This window comes from Lepisma saccharinum, chromosome 3, assembly GCF_977018435.1.
Source record: "Lepisma saccharinum chromosome 3, izLepSacc3.1, whole genome shotgun sequence".
In the NCBI taxonomy this organism is placed as follows: domain Eukaryota; kingdom Metazoa; phylum Arthropoda; class Insecta; order Zygentoma; family Lepismatidae; genus Lepisma; species Lepisma saccharinum.
Window position 1 is genome coordinate 33,409,841 of NC_139231.1, and position 22,412 is coordinate 33,432,252.

The 22,412-nt window shown below is 35.9% G+C and overlaps 1 protein-coding gene across 2 annotated transcripts in view; it reads right to left on the reverse strand.

Annotated features, from left to right (window-relative positions):
* The window catches only part of LOC145984963 (uncharacterized), a 143,114-nt gene that overhangs the window by 34,306 nt on the left and 86,396 nt on the right, over positions 1-22,412 (reverse strand). For both annotated transcript variants that reach the window (XM_083118407.1, XM_083118408.1), the window contains exons 2-3: positions 15,192-15,552; positions 6,869-7,015 (exon numbers count right to left, since the gene is read on the reverse strand). In XM_083118407.1, the coding sequence (XP_082974533.1) occupies positions 6,869-7,015; positions 15,192-15,296 (252 nt within the window). In that variant the 5' untranslated portion in view covers positions 15,297-15,552. The remainder of the gene's footprint in view (positions 1-6,868; positions 7,016-15,191; positions 15,553-22,412) is intronic.

Here is a 22,412-nt window from a genome sequence, read left to right on the forward strand (position 1 = left end):
CAATAGTGCGCACTTAGATTGGTAATTCAAAACATATCTCGTGCGACAAATACGAAGATGTGGCTCCCGTGTGACGGTAGATACGCACTCGATCTCCTGTTAGAACCCTGCCACGTTGCTCTGTGATACAAATGGTTTTGATAGAAGTTGAAAAAATCGTGGGAAATGTATGATTTAATGTGGCTGTTGGAATTATTCCATTTACGTATAACTCTATAGTTTACTCTTGAGTAAAATGTTGGAAAACTTGCATGTTCTATGTACGCAAATATGGCCTAGAAAAGACAAGAATGTTGGATTTCATGGAATTTTTTGTTGTTTTAGGACATTTATTTTTTAAAAAAAATCGCTAAAAACGTAAACAATTAGCATTTTATGCCAAATTCACATTATTTCGATATTTCGAACGGGCGAAAAATTTGTCCAGGCATTACTGCACATTCCTAAACATAACTTTGCAGCAATTAACATTTTTCACGGTTTTGGCGTTTGCGAAAAATCAATGTGCCTATTAATTGGAAATTACTTTCTGGCCACCCCTTGTATAAATCAGTAGATGGAAAGTGAAGATTTAGCAGAGCTGGCAGAGAAAAGTCAATTCTTGAAGAAAGTGATTTGCTTTTATGATTGAATGATTCGAGTAAATATGATATTAAAATATTTACGTATTTATTATTAGTATCTTATTTCATAATATTGGACACTAACTTCACTCAGTGAGAGATTAATGACCATCTATCACGAGTTTAAACAGACAGGACAGAGAGTGGCGTTAATTTCATTGCAATGCTAGTGTTGCAGTAAATTTGAGGTTGGGAGCATGCACTTGACAATTTTTATAACGTTCACCAATGCAGATTTAGGTTTCACTGTTTCGTGATAGTATTCAATATATATCCCATTTGGTTGGATTCTTCTTGATATCTAAGAATATTGCAATGTCATTGTAAACGTATGTTAACTTGTGCGAAACCAGCAATACGTCAGGATGATAAAAGAAAGCCTTCGTAAGCACTGCTACATTCATTAAGATGAAGTGAGCCAGAAGAGTAATAAAATTCCAGCAGCATATTTGTAGTATAAACCCCTTCTTGTTTATGCATGCGATTTTTGTTGGATGTTGCAGTCCATGCAATTTCTTTCACATATTGTAGTGAAATACTTTGTCGGGTGGCGATATTCGATAAAAATCGTACGTATCAATGGAACACATTTGTTTGCATGTTCCTTCAGTTTGCCCAACAAAATACCTTACTACGAGGGTCACTATTTATATTTTGAGCCTAGCAATGAAAAAACAGGAATTTGGCATTGAAAACTGCTTTATTGTTTTTCGAAGTATTCTCCTTTATGGTCAATACACTTTTGCATTCGTTCGAACCATTTGTCAAAGCAGTTTTTCCAATCTTCATGAGACACCTCAATAATATGGTTTTTGAACGCATCAACGGCGTCTTCCGCCGACGAAAGTCGTTGTCCACGCAATTTATTCTTGACATTCGGGAACAAGAAGAAGTCATTGGGTGCCAAATCAGGACTGTACGGCGGATGACCCATCAATTCGATTTTTTGACTGTTCATAAAGTCGATTGTTAGACGAGATGTGTGAAGAATTGATGAAGAATGATCTGACGGCATTTGTTTGTTTTCTGTATTTGACCGAAGACCTCTGGCAAACAAATTGTTGTGTACCATTCAGAGTTGACCGTTCTACGTTCCTCTAAAGGCACAGTTGCCACATGAACAGTTTTCCCGAAAAAACAGGCGACCATTTGTTTCGATGTGCTTCGAGCGCGAACAACTTTCGTTGGATTGGGTTCATCTTGAAACACCCATACAGTCGACTTCTGTTTACGTTCCAGCTCATATGCGTATATCCATGATTCGTCACCTGTTACAATCTTATATACTGTACGCCTTTTGAAGCACCACGATTGTATTTATTGAGCATTTGTTTGCACCAATTGACGCGAGCGTCTTTTTGAGTTTTTGTCAAATTGTGTGGGATCCAACGAGAACATACCTTTCCCACAGCTAAATGATCATGTAATATTTTATATATGCTGGTGGAACTAATGCCTATGGTTGCCTCAATCTCACAGTATGTCACATGACGATCTTGCAGTATTAAGTTTTGCACAGCATCAATGTTTTCTTGAACAACAACTGATTTTGGACGACCTTCGCGAATCTCGTCGGTGAGCGAATGGCGGCTACGATTAAATTCGTTATACCAGCGTTTCACAGTGGCAAAGGATGGGGCTTCATCGCCAAATGTGGAAGTAAGTTGATCAATGCACTCTTGTCTTGATAATCCACGTCGAAAATCGTAAAAAATCATCGCACGAAAATGTTCACGAGTTAATTCCATTTTATTGTTGTCACGCAATCTCCAAGGCAACATAAACAACACAAATGAAGCTATTGACAAAACATTTGAAGTACGTTATGGTCAATAATGCCAGACGATTCCGTGCAAACGTCAAATCGCGCCTAACTTCAATCAGTGTTGCCAAGCCTCAAAATATAAATAGTGACGTCCGACAACTATCGAACAGCGCCACCCGCTCTTATCCCCTCCATCTGTTGACAAGTTCCCTTACTACTCCCATACGGACAAGAAAAAATGATAATTCAATGCATTTTCCACGTAATATTTAGAGGCTTAACCTTTACTCCTCCGATGATACCAAATGGTTGGTATCATCAGAGTCAGGTCGTACTGGCCCGATGATACCATATGGTATCATGGTGCTGATTAAAAAATGAATGTGCTTTTTGGACCTTCCTACTCTTATGTTTGGGTGGGAACTCTGACACAGGTCTGGAGCAAGCCTGGGAAATTCATATTGATGACAACCTCCCCCCTCTCCGCAACATATCCATGCCACATTCCGAACAGAGTTTCACATTTTGGCTCATTATTCATGAAACATGTTTCAATCTCTTTGGAAACGTCCATTCTTTGAAGAGAATACTAAGGTTTGCGCCGTCTCCCCAAAATAGCGGGAGAAGAGAAGGTTAACTCCAGATTTTTATGTTTTTTCTTCTCATTGAAATTCGGTGGTCGCGCCCCCAAACCCCCCTTCCTCGGTTCGGTGTTCTGAGTTGTACACGGTTGCATGCTATGATGTTTTAGCTGAAAACCAAAACTTATCCGAAGTAGATTGCTCCCATATTGCCCAAGTTATAACAATTTCCCTCCAAAAATGCAAATTACCTATTTTTCGTTAAAAAAAATAAAAAAAAATTGGCATATTATTGAACTTGTATGGCACCAAAGAACATGAAACATGTTTCATTCTCTTGAGAAATGTCCATTCTTAGAAAAGAATACTAAAGTTCGGACCTTCTTCCCAAATTGCGGGAGAAGAGGGGGTAAACTCCAATTTTTTTTTATTGAAAATAGGTAGTCGCTCCCCCCCAAACTACCTTTCCTCGGTTTGGCGTTCTGAATTGTACACGGTTGCATGCTATGATGTTTTAGCTGCAAACAAAACTTATCCGAAGTAGATTGCTCCCATATTGCCCAAGTTATAACAATTTTCCTCCAAAAATGCAAATTACCTATTTTTCGTAAAAAAAACAGTTTCACATTTTGGCTTATTATTCAACTTGTATGGCACCCAAGAACATAAAACATGTTTCATTCTCTTGAGAAATGTCCATTCTTTGAAAAGAATGTAGCAAACTCCAGATTTTTGTTTTTTCCATTGAAATTCTGGGGTCGCACCCCCCCCCCCCCGAAACCCCCCTTCCTCGATTCGGCGTTCTGAATTGTACACGGTTGCATGCTATGATGTTTTATCTGCAAAACAAAACATATCCGAAGTAGATTGCTCCGTTAGTGCCCGAGTTATAACAATTTTCCTCCAAACATGGAAATTACCTATTTTTCATAAAAAAAAATCTTATTTTGACTTATTATTCAACTTGTATGGCACCCACGAACAAAAAACATGTTTCATTCTCTTGAGAAATGTCCATTCTTTGAAAAGAATACTAAAGTTCGCGCATTCTCCCCAAAATAGTGTGAGAAGGGTGAGCAAACTCCAGATTTTTGTTTTTTCCATTGAAATTCGGAGGACGTGACCCCAAGACCCCCTTCCTCGGTCCGGTGTTCTAAATTGTACACCGTTGCATGCGCTGATGTTTTAGCTGCAAAACAAAAGTTATCCGAAGTAGATTGCTCCCATAGTGCCAGAGTTATAACAATTTTCGTCAAAAGAGTGTTCGAAGTCAATGAAGACGAAATTCCCTGACATTTCCCTGACTTTTTTTGACACTTCAAATTCCCTGACTTTTCCCGGTTTTCCAGGTCTGTCGCCACCCTGTTTATTAGAAATTAAGTGCCATTATCAGAATGACAAAAATAGATATGCTATAAAAATATCCTTCATGTGTAATTCGCATAATATGAGAAATGAATAAAACCTGAATTTTGAAAATTATAAATAAAACACTATACACCTCAAATTACTTACCAATGCAACATATTGAAACAAATTTGAGATTCTGCAACAGTGCAAGTTCATATTAGCTTTGAAGACATCCATCAAGTTTATCCTACTTATGTTTAATTGGATTTGTGTTGTTTTTATGTATTTTAAATCCTGTTCATGGATGAACCACAGTTTAATGTGACATGTGACTAAATAATAATAATAATAATAATACAATTTTGAAGGAAAGAAATTTAATAGTATAAGTATCAGTATAAACATCAGATTTTTACCAATGCTGATACAGGTTCAAATATGCCAATTTTGGCTGATATTCATACATCTAATAAGCTTAGTCACATTCCTCTGTAACATGCTACTCAGTTATTTAGTAAATTCCTAACTTTAGATGAGTTCATGTAAAAGATAATGTGATTATTAGGAAAATAAATTTCTTAGGTTAGTTTACAAACACTACAGTGATTGTCAATGAGTAAGGGGAAAAATTCAAGACCTGATTCCATACTTACAGAAGAACAGAACACCTATTTACAACTTTCCACGTAGAAAGAAAATAATAAGCTATAAAGCTTTGTTTTTCATTTTTTAAATATGTGCATGTTCTCACATCGTGCCTCCTTGCCTTTAGTATTTTGAGCCCAAAGTAAGTCTACTTAAAAAAAGGTGAAAGTAATCAAGATGCTGGTCTTAGATTGTTTATATTTCCTTTCTACTATAACAGTGGAATCTTTTAAATTAATTCAAACTCCAAGGGGACATGAAAGAGGTTCAAATTATCCACAATTTAAATTAACAAAAACATCACATCATTAATGATGATTTTAAGGGGAATGAACTTCTGTTCCCGAGTAACTTGAAATATCAAAGTTCAAATTAAAAATACTCCACCACTGTATTGTTATTGTCATCATATTGCTACTAACGTAAGTTTTATTACACATTTATTACACATTCTGAGTTTCATACATTTCCTTTCCATAGACATGGTTATGAGTGTTCCTTGATGAAAACACAACTGGTTTAATAAAGATTTATCGCTATCAATTACATAGCAATTACAGTACAATATGTCTTTGTATATGTATGACCAATACCTCATACATTACGTGTGGACAGCATCCCCCACCCTCGCACCACCTCCAAAACACAAAATGTGAGATTCCAACTTCAAAATTATTCTGAGAGTTATGCACAATACTGGGATGTTGATTCATTCTGCTCTAAATTTGGAGTGGAAAAATGAACTACTGTGCACAGGAACAAACTTAATAATTCTCCAATAACTACACACATGTGCTATTTGAATGGTAATTTATATTTTCTAAACATATAATAATAAGTAGTTTTAAAATCAAATTTGGGATTTCATTTACCGAACACCAAAATGCCATCTTACGTACACATTTTGATCTTTTATTCACTGTAAACATGTGTAGTATTAGGGTGGATCAAATTAAAATGGAACAGGGGCCACAGAATGAAATCAACAAGGTTTATTTCAAACATAATCTCCAAAGTTACACAAGCACTTTTCTCACTGTTTCACCAAGCGGTGAATACTTTGGCTGAGATTGGAACCAGTTTCGAACATTGTCCACGACTTCATTGTCCGAGCGGAAGCCCCAAGCCTTCAATGCATTTTTCAACACACCAAAGATATGGAAGTTGCATGGCGATAGATCATGGCTATACGGTGAGTGTTCCAACACTGTACACCCAAACATCACCAATGTGTTCTTTGTAACGTCTGGTGTATGTTGGTGTGCGTTGCTATGCAGCAAAACTACTCCAGAGGACAACAGGCCGGGCCGTTAGGCTTTGATTGCTGCTCTGACGATACTGCTGCCCGACCACCTACGCATATCACGTGCTCACGCAAGACTATCTAGGGCGAGTCCATTATGCAGTAGGGGTTTCCTTCCTTACCTTCTACTCTACCTCTACACAGAGTTGTCGCCACACATATACATAAATATAACCCAATACATCCACTATTCAGTTTTCATTTGATCCACCCTCAGAATTTAATTTTCCGATACATGAGAAATGCAACAACAACAACTTTCAAAGTTTGTTTTCTTAGCCCCTTTCCAAAGAGAAAAGTTATAAGAGCTAGTCCTACAGTTGAAAATAGTATCAATTTCAATGAAATGTTCCACTACCCTGAACTAAATTCAGAACTTATTGATTATAAGTTCAGAGTGCCAACCACCATGTCTTCAGGGAGACCCCACATATACTTGAGTACTGGACTTGAAGAAATTCATCATTATTAGTACTTAGCAATGAGAGAGCCATTAAAAATATATATCTTTAGCATGCTAGTTAGCCATAAGATACCAACTGAGAACTGTGCACTAAATTGGATTTACATACAAACAAAAATTGTGTTTCAAAATACTTACAGGTGGGGCATCCTTATACAAAAACAGGCCACAAGGGAACAGCAAGTTTGGTGGCCACCACAAAGGTTTTTCAATGACAAAATGCCTTTTTATGTCATATCCGGAGGAGCAATTGATCATAAAGAAAATGAAACTCCGCAAATGATTCTGAAAAATATATTATTATTAATAGGTGAAAAATTGGAATATAGATGTAACTTTTCTTATAATTTCTCCTGTACTTCATGGCTGTTACAAGCATAAAAACAGTCTTGTTGCAACGTTTCGGGAGAACATATGCTCCCTTCATCAGACATTTATTTTTAATAATAAAATAATTCTACAATGCAAACAATACATACATACAAGATAAACTTCTATTCTGATGAAAACAAGTTGAAGTTGCATTTGTTTACCTGTTTTAATACTTGTTCTGCCTTTCAATTTTTATGGTAAAAATTTACTGAACGTGCACACTGCTCCACAATTTGAGTCTACTAGAAGGATTAAAAAGGTGCTTAGTGTCTTCAGTATCTTTATCAAGTTGTTGTTAATGTTGTTTCGAAAACCCAATGTCTTCTTCTTTCTCATGGAACTTTGAATATGAAAAAAAATTACATGTAGATCTAAAATGTTTTTAATGAGATGAGTGGCAAGCTGTTGTCCAGGATCCTGAGAAAGAAAACATCGGGTTTGGAAATGGTCATAAAGAAGCTCCTCACCTGAAGGACCTTTTTAAATTATTTTAGTGTACTCTAAATTGTTAATAACCATCTCCCCATGCTTACTTTAACTTAATAATAATAATACTTTGACACCATCATAGAGAATGGTACATATAGAGTAAGTCTAGCAAGATTCCAACTCATTTTGCTAAAAAAAATTCCCCTAGCTTTTACAGTTTTCTTCAGGTGTCTTCAAAACAATTTCTACAGCGATGATAAGATTTTCTCGGACTATCGACCAGGTGAGACTTGTCGCCAGGAAAGCTTGAAGACTTACTTCAATTTCTAGACCATTCTGTCTAGAGAGAGGGAGAGGAGAGGAGAGGAGAGGAGAGGAGAGGAGAGGAGAGGAGAGGAGAGGAGAGGAGAGGAGAGGAGAGGGGAGGAGAGGAGAGGAGAGGAGAGGAGAGGGGAGGGGAGAGGAGAGAGGAGAGGAGAGGGGAGGAGAGGGGAGGAGAGGGGAGGAGAGGGGAGGAGAGGGGAGAGGGGAGAGGGGAGAGGGGAGAGGGGAGAGGGGAGAGAGAGAGAGAGAGAGAGAGAGAGAGAGAGAGAGAGAGAGAGAGAGAGAGAGAGAGTGTTTTTAAGTGAGTGAGTGAGTGAGTGAGTGTGTGTATCTTCCCCATAACAATGAATTTTACAGTAATACATCTGTGCTATTGGACTTCGATTAAAAATTAACCATTAGACCTACATAAAAACGAGTTACATCAAAATTTAGCTTATTCAATTCTGCATTAATCTATGCTAACCAATTTCTTTTTGAAGTATGCCTTAGTTTATTTATCACCGCGAGAACAAAAAAAGTGCAGTCTTTTAGTTTTGCAAACAATCACTCTTTGAAATTCTACAAATAAAAAGAACTGGTTGATTTTATACAGATTTCTACTCAACGGAGTAAAGATGTATGTGGAACATGGCAACAACGGACACACTGACAGCCCACAGTTTCCATGGTTCAATGGACATTGCTGTGTGCAGTGTTGCCACGTTCCTCTTTACTCCATTGAATACAAATCTCTATAAAATATGTTTCACAATGTCAATTGACAATGATAAAGGATTTTAAAAGCAGATGCAAAGAGCTTCAAAACAAGACCAATATTGTATTTGTAGGACTACCCAATACTAAGAAAAAAGTTGTTTCGCAAAATTGATAAAGAGTGGTTTTCTGACAAATTTAAAAAATCTGAAAATTAAGATATTTTTTTTAAAAAAAACCTTTCTGCCTGCACCATACTAAAATGTCATCATTGGACAACCCCTTTATTATTTTAAAAAATTCAGAGAGCGATAGTTTGCAAAACATTTTAAGAAAACTGCACTTTTTTTTCACGACAATAAAAAATAGTTTTTAATCCGACAGTAGATTTGGCAGCACAAAAGGATACGATACGTTCCAGCCAGTTATGTTCCTGGACCAGAAGGAAATTTCTCTTTTGACTTTAAAAACTTCCTCACTGTCAAACAAAAAATACAATAAAACCACTTACTATGGGTTTATCCAGAGATTTTGATCTAGGAGGGATATGAATGATTTTAGGGTGGTGGAGGCAAATTCAGCTTCAAATTAGACTTTTGTGAACACTTTTATGGGTGCATATCACAGAAAATTTATTGGTATGTTAATTGGGGGTGGAAAAATCTTTTATTTGTACCATACTATGTACTTAATTTAGGGTCATTCCACGTGATATCAACTACTGTTGGATTAAAAATTATAGATACTAGAGTGAACTCCAAATAAAAATTAACCAGTAGCCCATAGTAAAACTAGTTACATCAAAATTTAGCTTATTCAATTCTGCGTTAATATATGATAACCATTTCTTTTTTCAAGTACTAAGTCTTCTATTTTTTTTATCGTCGTGAGAACAAAATATAGGCTGTCCTTTTTTTTCAGTTTTGTGAACGATCGCTCTCTTTGAAATTCTATAAACAGGGTACCCACGCAAACTCCAAATCCATTTTCCCTGAGTTTTCCAGAATCCTCATATTTTTTCCAGAGTATTGAATGCACAGTAAATGACTACTATAATTTTACAATTGGCTCCTCCATTTCCCCTCATAGCCATACAATCCTCACCTTCTTTATTACTGTTGTTTTGTGATGCAAATAACAAAACTAGTTCAATAATAAAATAACATTACACTTCTTTGCATGTAATTAAGAACAAAGATCACCAGTTTTCTAGAACTTTAAACAACTCTGAAACAATTTCTAACATATCTGATATAGAACATTGAAATATTTTCACACTTTTCATACATGTTTATAAATGGATACAATATCAATTTATCTGTAATGCGTACAATAATAGTTAAGACAAACAAATTATTGGAATTTTTAAAACATATAAAAATGAAGTGACAATTATTAGTACCGATTTAAAAAGGAATTAATAAGTTACCGAGACTGAAATATAAAACAAGAAATGCACTTAATGTCTGATACAGCAAATTAAGAAACTTTACTTCTCAGAAGCTTCAAGTTTTTTTTAATTGTTTTGCAATAGCCTTTGCTTCTTCTTGCATCTTTTGTTGTTTGGCTTGTAAAGCACGGATCTCCTTGCTTTACGTTTCATTTCTTTCCTTTTGTTTTCTTTGTGATCACATTTCTTTCTCATCTTCTGCAATGCTTCTTCATATCTAATATGTGCACCTTTAACTCTCTGGATCATATCTTTGCTTACTCCTACATTTGACACTCCTCCTACAACTTTCACTGCATCATAAACTTGCCGAATAGCCACAACAGACTCTTCTTTCAAGTTTTCTATTAAAACCTGCTTATTTACAGAAAACCCACTTTCCATATATGCATTGCCATGTGATAGGCATGTAAAAATTCACATTTCATGTCATGACTATAACCAGGGCTCGAAAAATCACGGTCGCCAGGTTGCCATGGCGACTAAAATTTTCAGCCTGGCGACTGTGATCATTTGCTATTATGTACAAAATTTTGAAGATTCTTCATTCTTTATTTCTGTGGGCGAGGTTCAGCCTGAGGCTGTTCTACCACCTAACCCATGTCATGGAGTATGGCCAATATTTAAGCACATGTTGCATGTGCCTGTTGACAAAATTTCGACCTGCTAGTGGTGCTATTTACGAAGGATATGTCCCAAAAATGTTACCACTCAACCCATAAAATCGCCAGTCAAAAATCAATCAAATGCTGCACATGATCAATATTTTTTGCAAATGACAGATTGACATGGCATCAGACATCCAATTATGACCCTTTGATAATTTCTTACATATTTTTCTCACTCAAAAATGCATTTCTGGAAAAGTTTTAACACTGCCTTTCACCAGTTATTTATTTATCTAATTTTCTGTGTGGCGTAAACTGATAATTTTTTAGCATTGAAAAATATCTCAAATGGATGAGGCTTTATAATGCAGGAAAACCAGTGTAAATATCTCGTACGGTTTTCAAGATATACATTTTCAAAGTTTGGGTTGCGCAACTTTTGAAACACCTTAGTGTGCACAATTGCAAGTAGGTTGTTTCCTGGTGCCTGATATTCAGAGCTGGCACCTAGCTGTGAAGAAGATTTTTCGAGCACTGACTATAACAATAGTTGAACATGATCAAAAACTTAAAATATGGACAAGTATTTATGAACAATACATAATTCATAAGTAAATATTTAAAATTCTGTTCTAAATGCAGTAAATACACAATCAACAATATTGTACACAAAAGATGGCAGAAAATAAATATTTCCCTAAACAAGACACTCCATTTCTTTACTATTTTGTAAAAAAAAAAGAAGGAAGAAAAAACTTAAAACTACTCCCTAATAAGGGAAATCAGATGAACACTGGATATCTTTATTATGCGTTTTCCACATCTTGAAATATACTTTACGTCATGTAAAACATCGAAATCGGCTAATTAAATTTTAAAAAGTGCAAAAATTATGGGGGTATACACTTGGTCACCAGCCCTGGAATCACATTTAAAAACAAGAAACAGACAAACAAATAGATACAAGTTCCTTGCTGAAAGAGAAATGCTACAACAGCTTGGATTATCCACAGACAGGAGCATATTATAATCCCTCAGTTTTGCTTCATTGGGAACCATTAATCAATTACAAGATTTTCCCTGAGATTTGTATTTTTTTTCAAATTCCCTGAGATTTCCAGGTTTTCCAGGTATGTGGGAACCCTGTATAAATCAAAAATGGCTTGTCTGATCAAGATGAAATTTCAGTATGGTGCAGGAAGAAACGTTTTAAACAATTATTAATTTTCAGATTTTTAAAACTTGTGAAAAAACAGTTCATTGTACAAATACAATAGTGGTCTTGTTTTGAAGCTCTTTGAATCTGTTTTCAAAATCCATTGTCACTGTCAATTCACATTGCGAAATAGATTTTTACTCAGCAGAGTAAAGATGTACGTGGAACGTGGCAACATCGCAAGCACCTACTTGCAATGCCAGCCTGCAGTTTGCACGGTTCAACAGACATCGCTGTGTGCCATGTTGCCACGTTCCATTGAATACACATTTGTATAAAATCGGTTTCCCAATGTGAATTGACAATGATCATGGATTTTAAAAACAGATCGATCGAACCAATACTAAGAAAAAGTTGTTTCGCAAAATTGAGAAAAACTGTTTTTGGACAAATTTTAAAAATCTGAAAATTAATAATTGTGTTCAAAACCTTTCTGCCTGCACCATACTAAAATGTCATCATGATCAGAAAAGCCATTTTTGATTTATAGAATTTCAAAGAGAGCAATCGTTTGCAAAACTAAAAAAGAAACCTGCCCTATTCTTGTTCTCATGATGATTAAAAATATAAAGAATACTCGAAGAAAAAAAATGATTTGCATAGATTAACGACAAATTGAATAAGCTAAATTTCGATGTAATTAGTTTTTTGTAGGCCTATTGGTTAATTTTTAATTGCAGTCTAAACGCTAGTATCTATAATATTTAATTCGATAGTAGGGTTGGTTGCTTGACCATCTTAATTTTTTTTATATTTTCACCACAAGTTACTCAAAAATGTTTTTATTTTTTTTTCTATCTGACACCATCTTGGATTTATGCTTACATTTATTATTTCAGAGAAATCTGCTATCACTATACATCATCCTTGCAGAGATTTTCTTTTGTAGTTCTCAGAAACGTCAATTGACTCTGGGCAATAAAGTGGTGACTCTTTAGTTCTCGTAATTTTGATGAAAAATTTTCTTCAAACTCTTTCACAGTCTCTACAGCAGTGATTAAGTTTGCAACAACCTGTTGTAACCCACCGTTTGTAAGAATTAATTTCATCATCATCTTCAACAGAATCCTCAATTTCAGGGTTCAGTTCTTCTAACTGTAATCCTTAAATACCAGGGCAATTTGCACATTCACCTATCATGCAGTTCTCATTGTTAACATCACGTACTAATTTTGCAAGTAGAGATTTCCAGTCATTGATATTTGGTATCGAAGCCATCAACTTCACATTTTTTATGAATGACACACATTTTTTATGAATGACACAAACATACACAGAATGAGTTCCACTACCTCCAGCCAGAATGAACAACTTGAGCCCGAGTTCACATGGTCTAACTTCTCTTATGATCAATAATACAATAATCCAAGGTTCTTTACAGTGATATAAAATCATTAATTAAAAATAAAATTGAATGAGGCCTCTTTAAGTCTTTTATCATGTTTGTTTTAGCATTGCCATTTTTACAGTTTTTTAAGAGCATGTAAAATGTACATCAGTGTGAACCACAAAATGAAAATCTCGAGTTTTACTAAGTACTAGTAGGACTATCCATGGTCAAAATTTCAAATATTTGGCAGGTCCCCCTTTTGAGATATTTGACCTTGAAATTTAAACATTTTAAAAAACTCCCTATTTCGGAGTGAAAAATGGCCATGACTGACTTTGAACCTGATCTCCATTTCATCATTTCTCAAAACTTTTCCAGTCATATTTCTTTTTCTTTTTTAATTGCTTTATTTTACTTCCACTTTTGTGCCACTTTTGGCTAATTTGCGAAGATGGGGATGAGTGATTATATGATGAAATTGATGAATGGACACTCACAAACATGTATACCCAGGTCGTAATTCGAACCCGGGACCCCTGGCATTTGAGCACGATGTGCTAACCACTCTGCCACAGGTGTCGGCAGTCATAGTTCTTGCACAAAAATTGCCAACCTTTGGTTTTAAGCCCTTTGAATTTTACAGGCCTTTTCTTTGGTTTTAAGGCCTTTGAATTTTACAGGCCTTTTCTTTGGTTTAAAGCCCTTTGAATTTTACAGTCCTTTTCTTTGGTTTAAAGCCCTTTGAATTTTACAGACCTTTTCTTTGGTTTAAAGCCCTTTGAATTTTACAGGCCATCTAAATCAGCAAATTTCTTCCTTTTGATGACTAACTTCACTGCCTGTAAAATTACAGTCACCTAAGTCTTATCTTTTATGTATATACACTTTCTGAAAGGTTAGGTAGGACCTCTGCATTAAGACAGCGAAAACCAGAACTGTTTATCTTTAACAGATCCCATGCGGTAGCATGCTTATTTTTGCTTGCTGCGGCAAAGAAAAGCAAGCATAAATCCAAGATAGAAGAAAAAATAAAAATATTTTTGAGTAAGTTACTAACAGGGTGCCTATGGTGAAAATATAAAAAAAATAATAAAATGGTCGAGAAAGTAGTTCCTAAAAAATTGGGTGATTTCACACGGAATGACCCTTTATTTCCTTTTTTTGAATTCTATATTAAATTTTACAAAATTTGATTTATTTTATACTTCGCTTTTCTGCCACTTTTGGCTAATTATGAGATGAAGGGACACTCACAAACCCAAGCTGGGATTTGAACCTGGGACCCCTGGCATCGTAGCACACTGTGCTCTGCCATGGAGGTTGGAAAAATTTGCTTTACCTTGAGTCTTCAATATTAATGAACTTATAACTCGAAGGTTCTTACACCATTCATTACAATTAATTAGCTAAGTTCAGAAAGAAACTAAATACAATATTGTGTGTGTTTATATTACACTAGAAGATAAAAACGGAAGCAATCATGAGTCAGAAATAAGCAATTGTGTAGTACATTAATGCATAGTGTCTAATTTCCCTTCCCTGTTTCTTGCACATTTTTGGTGTGGTGTTTAACCATTTTTCCCCTCTTATGTAATTTTCGGCTCCAAAATTTCACCTTCCTAGAAAAATCAGGTTCCAGCAGCCCCTGTCCCTAAGCACCAAGGCTTCCTTGCCCCATTTGACACTAGCATCACTGCTTCAAAACTGTTTTTTTTTTATTATTATTAAACATAAATTATAGTTTTCCATAAATATATTTAGTAATCTTTCTGTATTATATATTAAAACATGTGCACTTCACACAGGATGTTAATTGTTTCATTTTATCTCCTCAAATGGTAAGTCCCCTTCAATCAATTTCAGATAATCATCATTCAGGCTTATCATTGCAATTAGCCAAAGGAAGCAAAACAAATAAAAAAGCATCTCAAAATAAGAAAAGTACAGATGATATTCTACAACTACCATAAAATATGGCACAATGCCACTAACAATCAATTCAAGAAAAATACCATATTCCTTTTGTTCTTACTTACCAATGTTATCCTTTTCAAATCTGAAGGGTAACCATCTGCAATCAAGAGTGGTAAACGTGATGCTAAAATTTTCTCTGTTACTGTGCTAAATTCCCATCTATTCATTTTAGCACAATATCTTATCTCCCACAACACCACGTAGACCTCTTTCCATTTTGATGTATTTAAAAAGTTTTGTGCAATATCTGTGCACAAACATGGTTTCCCTTCCACTAATAAAATATGTCTGCATCTACTGATGCTCTTAACTGTTTTCTATTCACTCTTTGTGCACCATGGCAAATTCAGCATGACTGCAGCTAAGAAAAGCTTCTTTTTTGGTTTACACTGACTTCATTTGCCTTCTCCAGGAACTTTATATCTGAAAAACAGAAAAAAACAAGTGTTACAATCAAATCAAAAATTAAGAAGATATATCGAACGCCTTGATTAAAATATTTTTCATGCATTCATGTATAACTATTAAACAAAACCCTCATATATCAGAACATTGTATAAAATAAAGAAAGTACAATAAAATTAAATGATAATTAAGAATTGACAAAGTTTGTTTTAAGTCCACTTTATGTACAGATCGGTTCAGCGGGACTTGAACCATTGAACTGTGTTCACGTGGGATGTTATGTAACATTCATCAAATCAAGACCTTATGAATAATTGCGGAACGATGTAGAGAATGGTCATATCATCTCTATACATTTTTGGTTAGTTTCAAAACAGCATTTAACTCGGTCAAAGAAAAGGCATAAGTGAAATGTTATGGAGTACCAACACTCCATACACTATTTATAATCTCATTTGAGAAATGAATGATGATTACATGTATAGAGTAATACACAGGCCTGTGGTTCTGTAGCTCAGTGTGGCATGAGACAAAGTTGTATATTATAACCTACCATGCTCGTGATTGGGAATGATATATTAATGCAAAGTATGACAGCAGAAAAGAGATGTGGTATACAGTGGAGTTTCAATAAGAAAGATCTAGATTTTGCAGACAACTTGAGTCTTCTGACGTACATGTTGATATGCAGACAAAATTTGAAAGTCTAATAGAGAAAGCAAAGAAACTAATGGTTGTAATTAACTAGAAGAAGATGGTCATCATAAAACCATCGGTTAAGAGGATATTGAAAATGTGGATAGCTTCACGTACACCAACATCACCATTTTCATTCACTACATTTTCAACAATGTGATGATCACGAATTGAAATTATAACCAGAGGACAATATCTATCTTGCATCAACAGAATTCCATATCTTAAAACAACGCAGGATGTTGAATAAAAGACAACTAAGATACTAATGGACAATTTGCCTACTATTATCTTTGCCGTTGGCTGTACCTGGGTAGTGTGATTGCTGAAAATGGAGGGACTGACAATGCTTTGCAGTGCATTCAAAATGTAAACACCTTTGTGAGGCTTAATGAAGCATGGGGAAATAGTACAATATGCATGAAGACCAAACTGCGCATTTTGAAACTAATGTTCAGGGTGGCCACTCTAGAACCATGATAAAATTCAAGTAAAATTCCCAGTTTTCAAGGCAAACTTTCCAAAAATTCAAGGGTATTCAAGCAGATGTTTTTTCTGTTCCAGCCTTACGTATTACCGCTTCTGACCACCCATATACATACACACACAAATATATTATTAATATAAAAGGTCTGCATCAGAAAATTCTAATTCAAATCAATTATACTTAAAGAGTATGTATGTACATAAGTGTGTGTGTGGAGTTTACATTTGCCATTTCACATACCCAGACTCAAAATATATCTACAAACACAAGTCACAAATGTTACAGGATATATTACTCAACAAAACATTCTTTATTATAAGAATTTCAAACTCAAATTTAACTAATCAACTTCAAGATTTCTTGCAATAAACTTCTGTCTGTCAGATAGATTGTTCTGCAAAGGACACTATAAAAGTAAATGGATTGAGAGAATTCTGTTTTATTCTCTACACACCTTTCCTTTCTCGATAAAATAAAATCTAAACTGTGAAAAACTTGCCTCAGGGCATTTATAAATGTGTACAAATTCAATGGAATTTGGATTAATAAAACTTTGCAATTTTTCATGCTCCATTCCAGGAGCAAATAATTCACACATAATTCCTGGAATTCAAGGAAGTCCCAGTGAGTAGTCACTGTAAATTTACTTGTTTAGTGCAGTGCATATGAACAAACAATGCAATGGCTACTCTCATGGAGATGAACCTGTTCATAAACCAGAGAAAAAATATCTTTGAATAAAAGGAATGAAATTACGAGGTCTTGCTTGGAAGAATGAACCTATTTGCATACTAAGTGGAGAAAAGAGCCTGACAAAGGAATGAAAGTGCTATCCATATAGGTCGAGTACTCTCTGCACAAACACAGGCAATAATTAGGCTCACTACAACCTTTGTCAGAAACGTTCCAGGACTGAGCTTGTAAAAAATAAATAATTCATTCAACTTATGAACTAATAATGGTCCTAGGTCTTGTCAAAATAGTCCCCTCGGCTATCCATCTATGTACAGCTGCCACCATTTCTGGAGGTGATGAAGCAAGCAGAGAAAGTTTCATCTTGGATGCTTCTCAGCACATCTGTCACAGCCATTTGGATTGCTCCAATATCTTCATGACGGTTCCCTTTGAGCGGCATTTTTACACGGGGAAACAAAAAAAAATTACATGGCGACAGTTCGGGTGAATATGGGGAATGTGGTAGAGCAGGAGATACGATGCTTGGCCACATATTCCTAGACTGATAAAGCAGTATGGGGTCTTGCATTGACGTGCAATAATAACCACTGCCCAGATGCCACAAATCAGGATTGCACTGCCGACTTGCTTGATGCAAACATTTCAGGACATCAATATACAAGTTTTGATTTATCGTTTGTCCTTCAGGCAGATATTCATGGTGCACCAAACCTTTAGCATCAAAAATGCAATCGACATTGTCTTTGTCAATCTGGGATCATCTTGCACTGAATCTCTGCCCTTCCGAAACCTTTTGTGCCATTCAAAGATATGGCTTCTCGATAATGCCTGGTCACGATATGCTTGCAGTATCATATTGCATGTTTCACTAGAGTTTTTTCTAGCTTAACTCAGAACTTAATGCTAACTCTCTACTCGGAATCCACGTCCATCATGTCACTCGTGTAACTTCCAACTAAATGTGCAAACAAGCCGAACAGTGGGTTGCTAAGCTCAGCCCTGTCACCTAGTAAGTTTACATGGAAACAATTCCAAGGCCATGTCTATTCAGAACACATATCAGGCGACTGAATAACACCCATTTCTTCAATTTCAACCTTACATATTGCAGCCTCTCACCTACACATAGACACACACAAATATATTAACAATATTGTTGACTTGTAAGTAAAAATTAGAAGGTGTTCATAAGAAAAGCATATTACAGAGATGGAATGTCCTCATCGGTTTGGAATGCACACCTTACAATATATATATATATATATATATATATATATATACACACATACAGAGACAGAGAGAGAGAGAGAGGGGGGGGGGTCTGTGTGATTCCAATGTATCCACAAATTTTAATTCAATTCAACGGTATTATTTATTTATTTAATTTAAGGTATGGAGTTTACATTTGCCATGTCACATACTCAGACCCACAATACATCTACAACACAAGTCACAAATGTTACAGGATATGTTCCTCAACAAAACATTGTTTTTTATATAAGAATTTCAAACTGAAATTTACCTAATCAACTTCAAGATATCTTGCAATAAACTTCTGTCTGTCAGATAAGACTGTTCTGCAAAGGACACTAAGAAAGTAAACAGATTGAGAGAATTTTTATTTATTTTCCACATAGCTTTATTTTGTTTTCCTTCTTTGATAAAAAGCTGAACTGTGAAGAATGTGCCTCAGAGCATTAATAAATATGTATAAATTTAATGGGATTTGGATTAATAAAATTTGAAATTTTTCACGTCTACAGAGAAAAATTCACATAGAATTCATGCATAAATTGCATTTGTTCCAACCGGTCACCTTTCCCGTGCTAGCCTTTCTTTTAAAGTCATTTAAGATGTTCATTTTGCGCAATTAGCGTGGTATTCTCTTTTAAATACATTTGTGCATACCCACTCTGTGTAGCATATTCTTCTTCAAGCAATAGGCGTTGACAGACATCGACAATGCAGTGTCTGCTTTCAGCAAGTGACAGCTTGTGGTAAATGCGATTTGGTTCCGTTCTTTCCCGCCAGGTGTCAGTCCACCAGATAGCTCGGGCAAAACTCATGGCACAACTCGTCGGCAACTGCGTGGTGAAACAAAACTGTTTCCCAAAAGGGGGGGGGGGGGGAATAAAACATTGTTGTATTCCAGGACCTACTTAAGTGAGTACGTTAGGCCTGGTCAACTTTTTTTGCCACAAAGCCATTGCTGCCAAATCAGTGGCAGCGAATAGGGGGTCAACTGTGACCCCGCACTATAGCAAACTGTTCTTACCACCCAGTTTTGGCACCCAATCGCTGCTGCTGTCTACAATCATAAAAAAAAAAAAATAATAAGAAAATGCTAAATTTTGTAAAATGCCATTGAAATATGTTGCAGAAATTTCAGTGTGTTGTGGAAGTAGAAATTTTTCATTTTTCGTATCCTGCTTTGATGTTTCATTTATCTTTGTTCTCTCAACATTTCTTAATGTTGTCATTGACATTCACCTAGTATAGCTACATGCAGAAAAGGAATCTATTGTCATATTTAGTCTGTGGCAATACACAACATAAACAATTCAGTAAAACAGGGTGGCTACAAACAAGGAGAAATGAAATTCCCTGACTTTTCCAGGTTTTCCAGGACAAAACTTACATTTTTCCCTGACAATTAAAAAACTAAATTAAATCAATGTTTTTGCAAGTGGAAATTATAAACTCATACAGATCCAGGTATGTATTGTGTTCATCTTCCAAGAAATTGACTTCATTTCTCTATTCTCTATAATTTGAATTCAAACTGCAAAATAGTGAATTTGGGAAATTATTACACTTAACAAGCTAGAGAGCCATTATGGGATTTTATCATACAAAGTCAGCTTCAAATAAAATATTTGATTATTTTTAAAGTTACGAATAAATGAGATTAGAGTGAAGAGTGATTGATGAAGAAAGAAATGTAATTTATCAATCTCCTTAGCCATTCTCATATGTTGATATTTCCACTAAGGTTTCGAACCCTCTGCTTGCATGAACCATGCGTGCAGACTCATTTATAGATGTATAAACATACTTTTCTTTTCTCTGTAAAGCAAACAACTTTACCCTTGCACATAAGTGAAACAACTGAATTGTACAAAAGAAAGTGTCATATTTCCATACATTATCAACGGGATTTCTCCTTCAGTACAGTATATCCACGTAAAGTACTGTGAAACTGACAAAATGCAATTGTACTATTATTGCTGATGAAAAGGGTATGTAGGTATTAGAAATTTAACACAAGGAATTTATAGAATTGCTTTGTATAGGTGTCTGATTTAGATATTCAAATATTAAAACAGGAACACACTGTTGATAACAGTTTCTGAAAGTTCATATACGAAGGGCGTTCAGAAAAGAGGTCCAATGGCACCTGTACGCGGCATTAGTGGCCGGAGAGCGACACACACATGCGGGCAGGGAAAAGTGGCATGTGGCTGTAATCTGATGCAGTCGCAGTGCAGCCGTTTTAGGACAGTTCTAGGTTAAAGATGGAAGGTCTCATAAAGTCTCCCACCGACTGCGAGGCACGTGCAGTAATCAGATTTTTGTGGGCTCAGATTCTGGTATAGAACCACCAGCAATTGTGCGAGGTGTGCAGACCGGACGGCGTGAGTGATAGTATGATCAGACAATGGTGCAGACAATTCACGGAAGGCCAATCAAATGTGACGACCCCTTATAGCTGAGTACATGTAGGATCTTTGCATCACTTCAAGTGAGAGATCTTGGACCACTCCCTGTAGAGGCCTGGCCTTGCATGTACCAACTTCAATCTGTTCAGTTGAAGTGGTTTCTGGCAGGACAAGGATTTGATAGCTATATTGCAGTAGAGTTAGTTCCAGTCTGTCTTTGATCTCAGACACATATGCCATTGGCATACAAAATTTAGTACCATGCTAGGACAAATGCCAGAACAACGGTGGTGATTATGCCAAAAATTAGGTTAGGGTTCTGTTACTAATGCAATAAATTACTACTGATATTCATGTTTTATTTATGCCTAATTGGTAGGGACCTTGATTTTTGTTATTTATTTATTTTCTTAATACTATTTGAAGTTTTCCCCCACAAAATTCACATTTTAATTTTAGCACATTTTCTAGCAAATACCTGAAATTATACCTTCATGGACTTCTTTTAACTACAGTTTCAAATTGTAAGTCACATGGCCCACGCCTCTTCATGAGAGTTTGACACCTTGGAAGTTAATTTGGGAAAGTTATTTTCCATACCCCCTTTTTAATTTAAAGGTAATGGTTTTACATAAGGGAATTTTCCCCGCACATACTGAAGGGTGCATAATAACCATAAGTGGCAATGCACCCAAAAATTTTAAATCAATCAATCTCACGTGACAGATGCAGATATATTATGGCACCAAAAGTTGGCACTCTCTTTTTTTGACTTTTTAGTATTATGTTTCCCAAAATTCGCATTTATATTTTAGACATTTTTCTGCGAAATATACCAAAAGTTATACTTCATACATCCATTGTGCTTTTAAATTATTATTTTAAATTGTAGGTCACATGGTCTACCTATTTTCGTGACAGTTTGATATGTTGGAACCGATTCTTGAGAAGTGCTTTGCACCACATCATGAAGACGGCCGAAGGTGGGGGTGATGGGATCAGCACCACACCCCTGGTCACCTTTACCTCCCAGTTTCTCCTCCAGGTACCCACTTGATACGACGCTTGGTGGGTGCCAGAATCGCCTGAACAGGTGGAAACGATCCAGGTTTTCCCCCACTGGGGATCGAACCCGGGTCTCTCGCATGGTAGTGAGATGCCCTAACGACTGAGCTCCAATATTTCTCGCTCGACAAATGCCGATGTTGCGACTTCCCTGTGGTGATAGGTGAACACTCTATCTCCGCCAAAACCGCACCACTTAGCTCGGTAAATAGTGCTACAAATACTAAAGATGCGGCTCCCGCGTAACTGTAGATATGCACACGATTTCCTGTTAG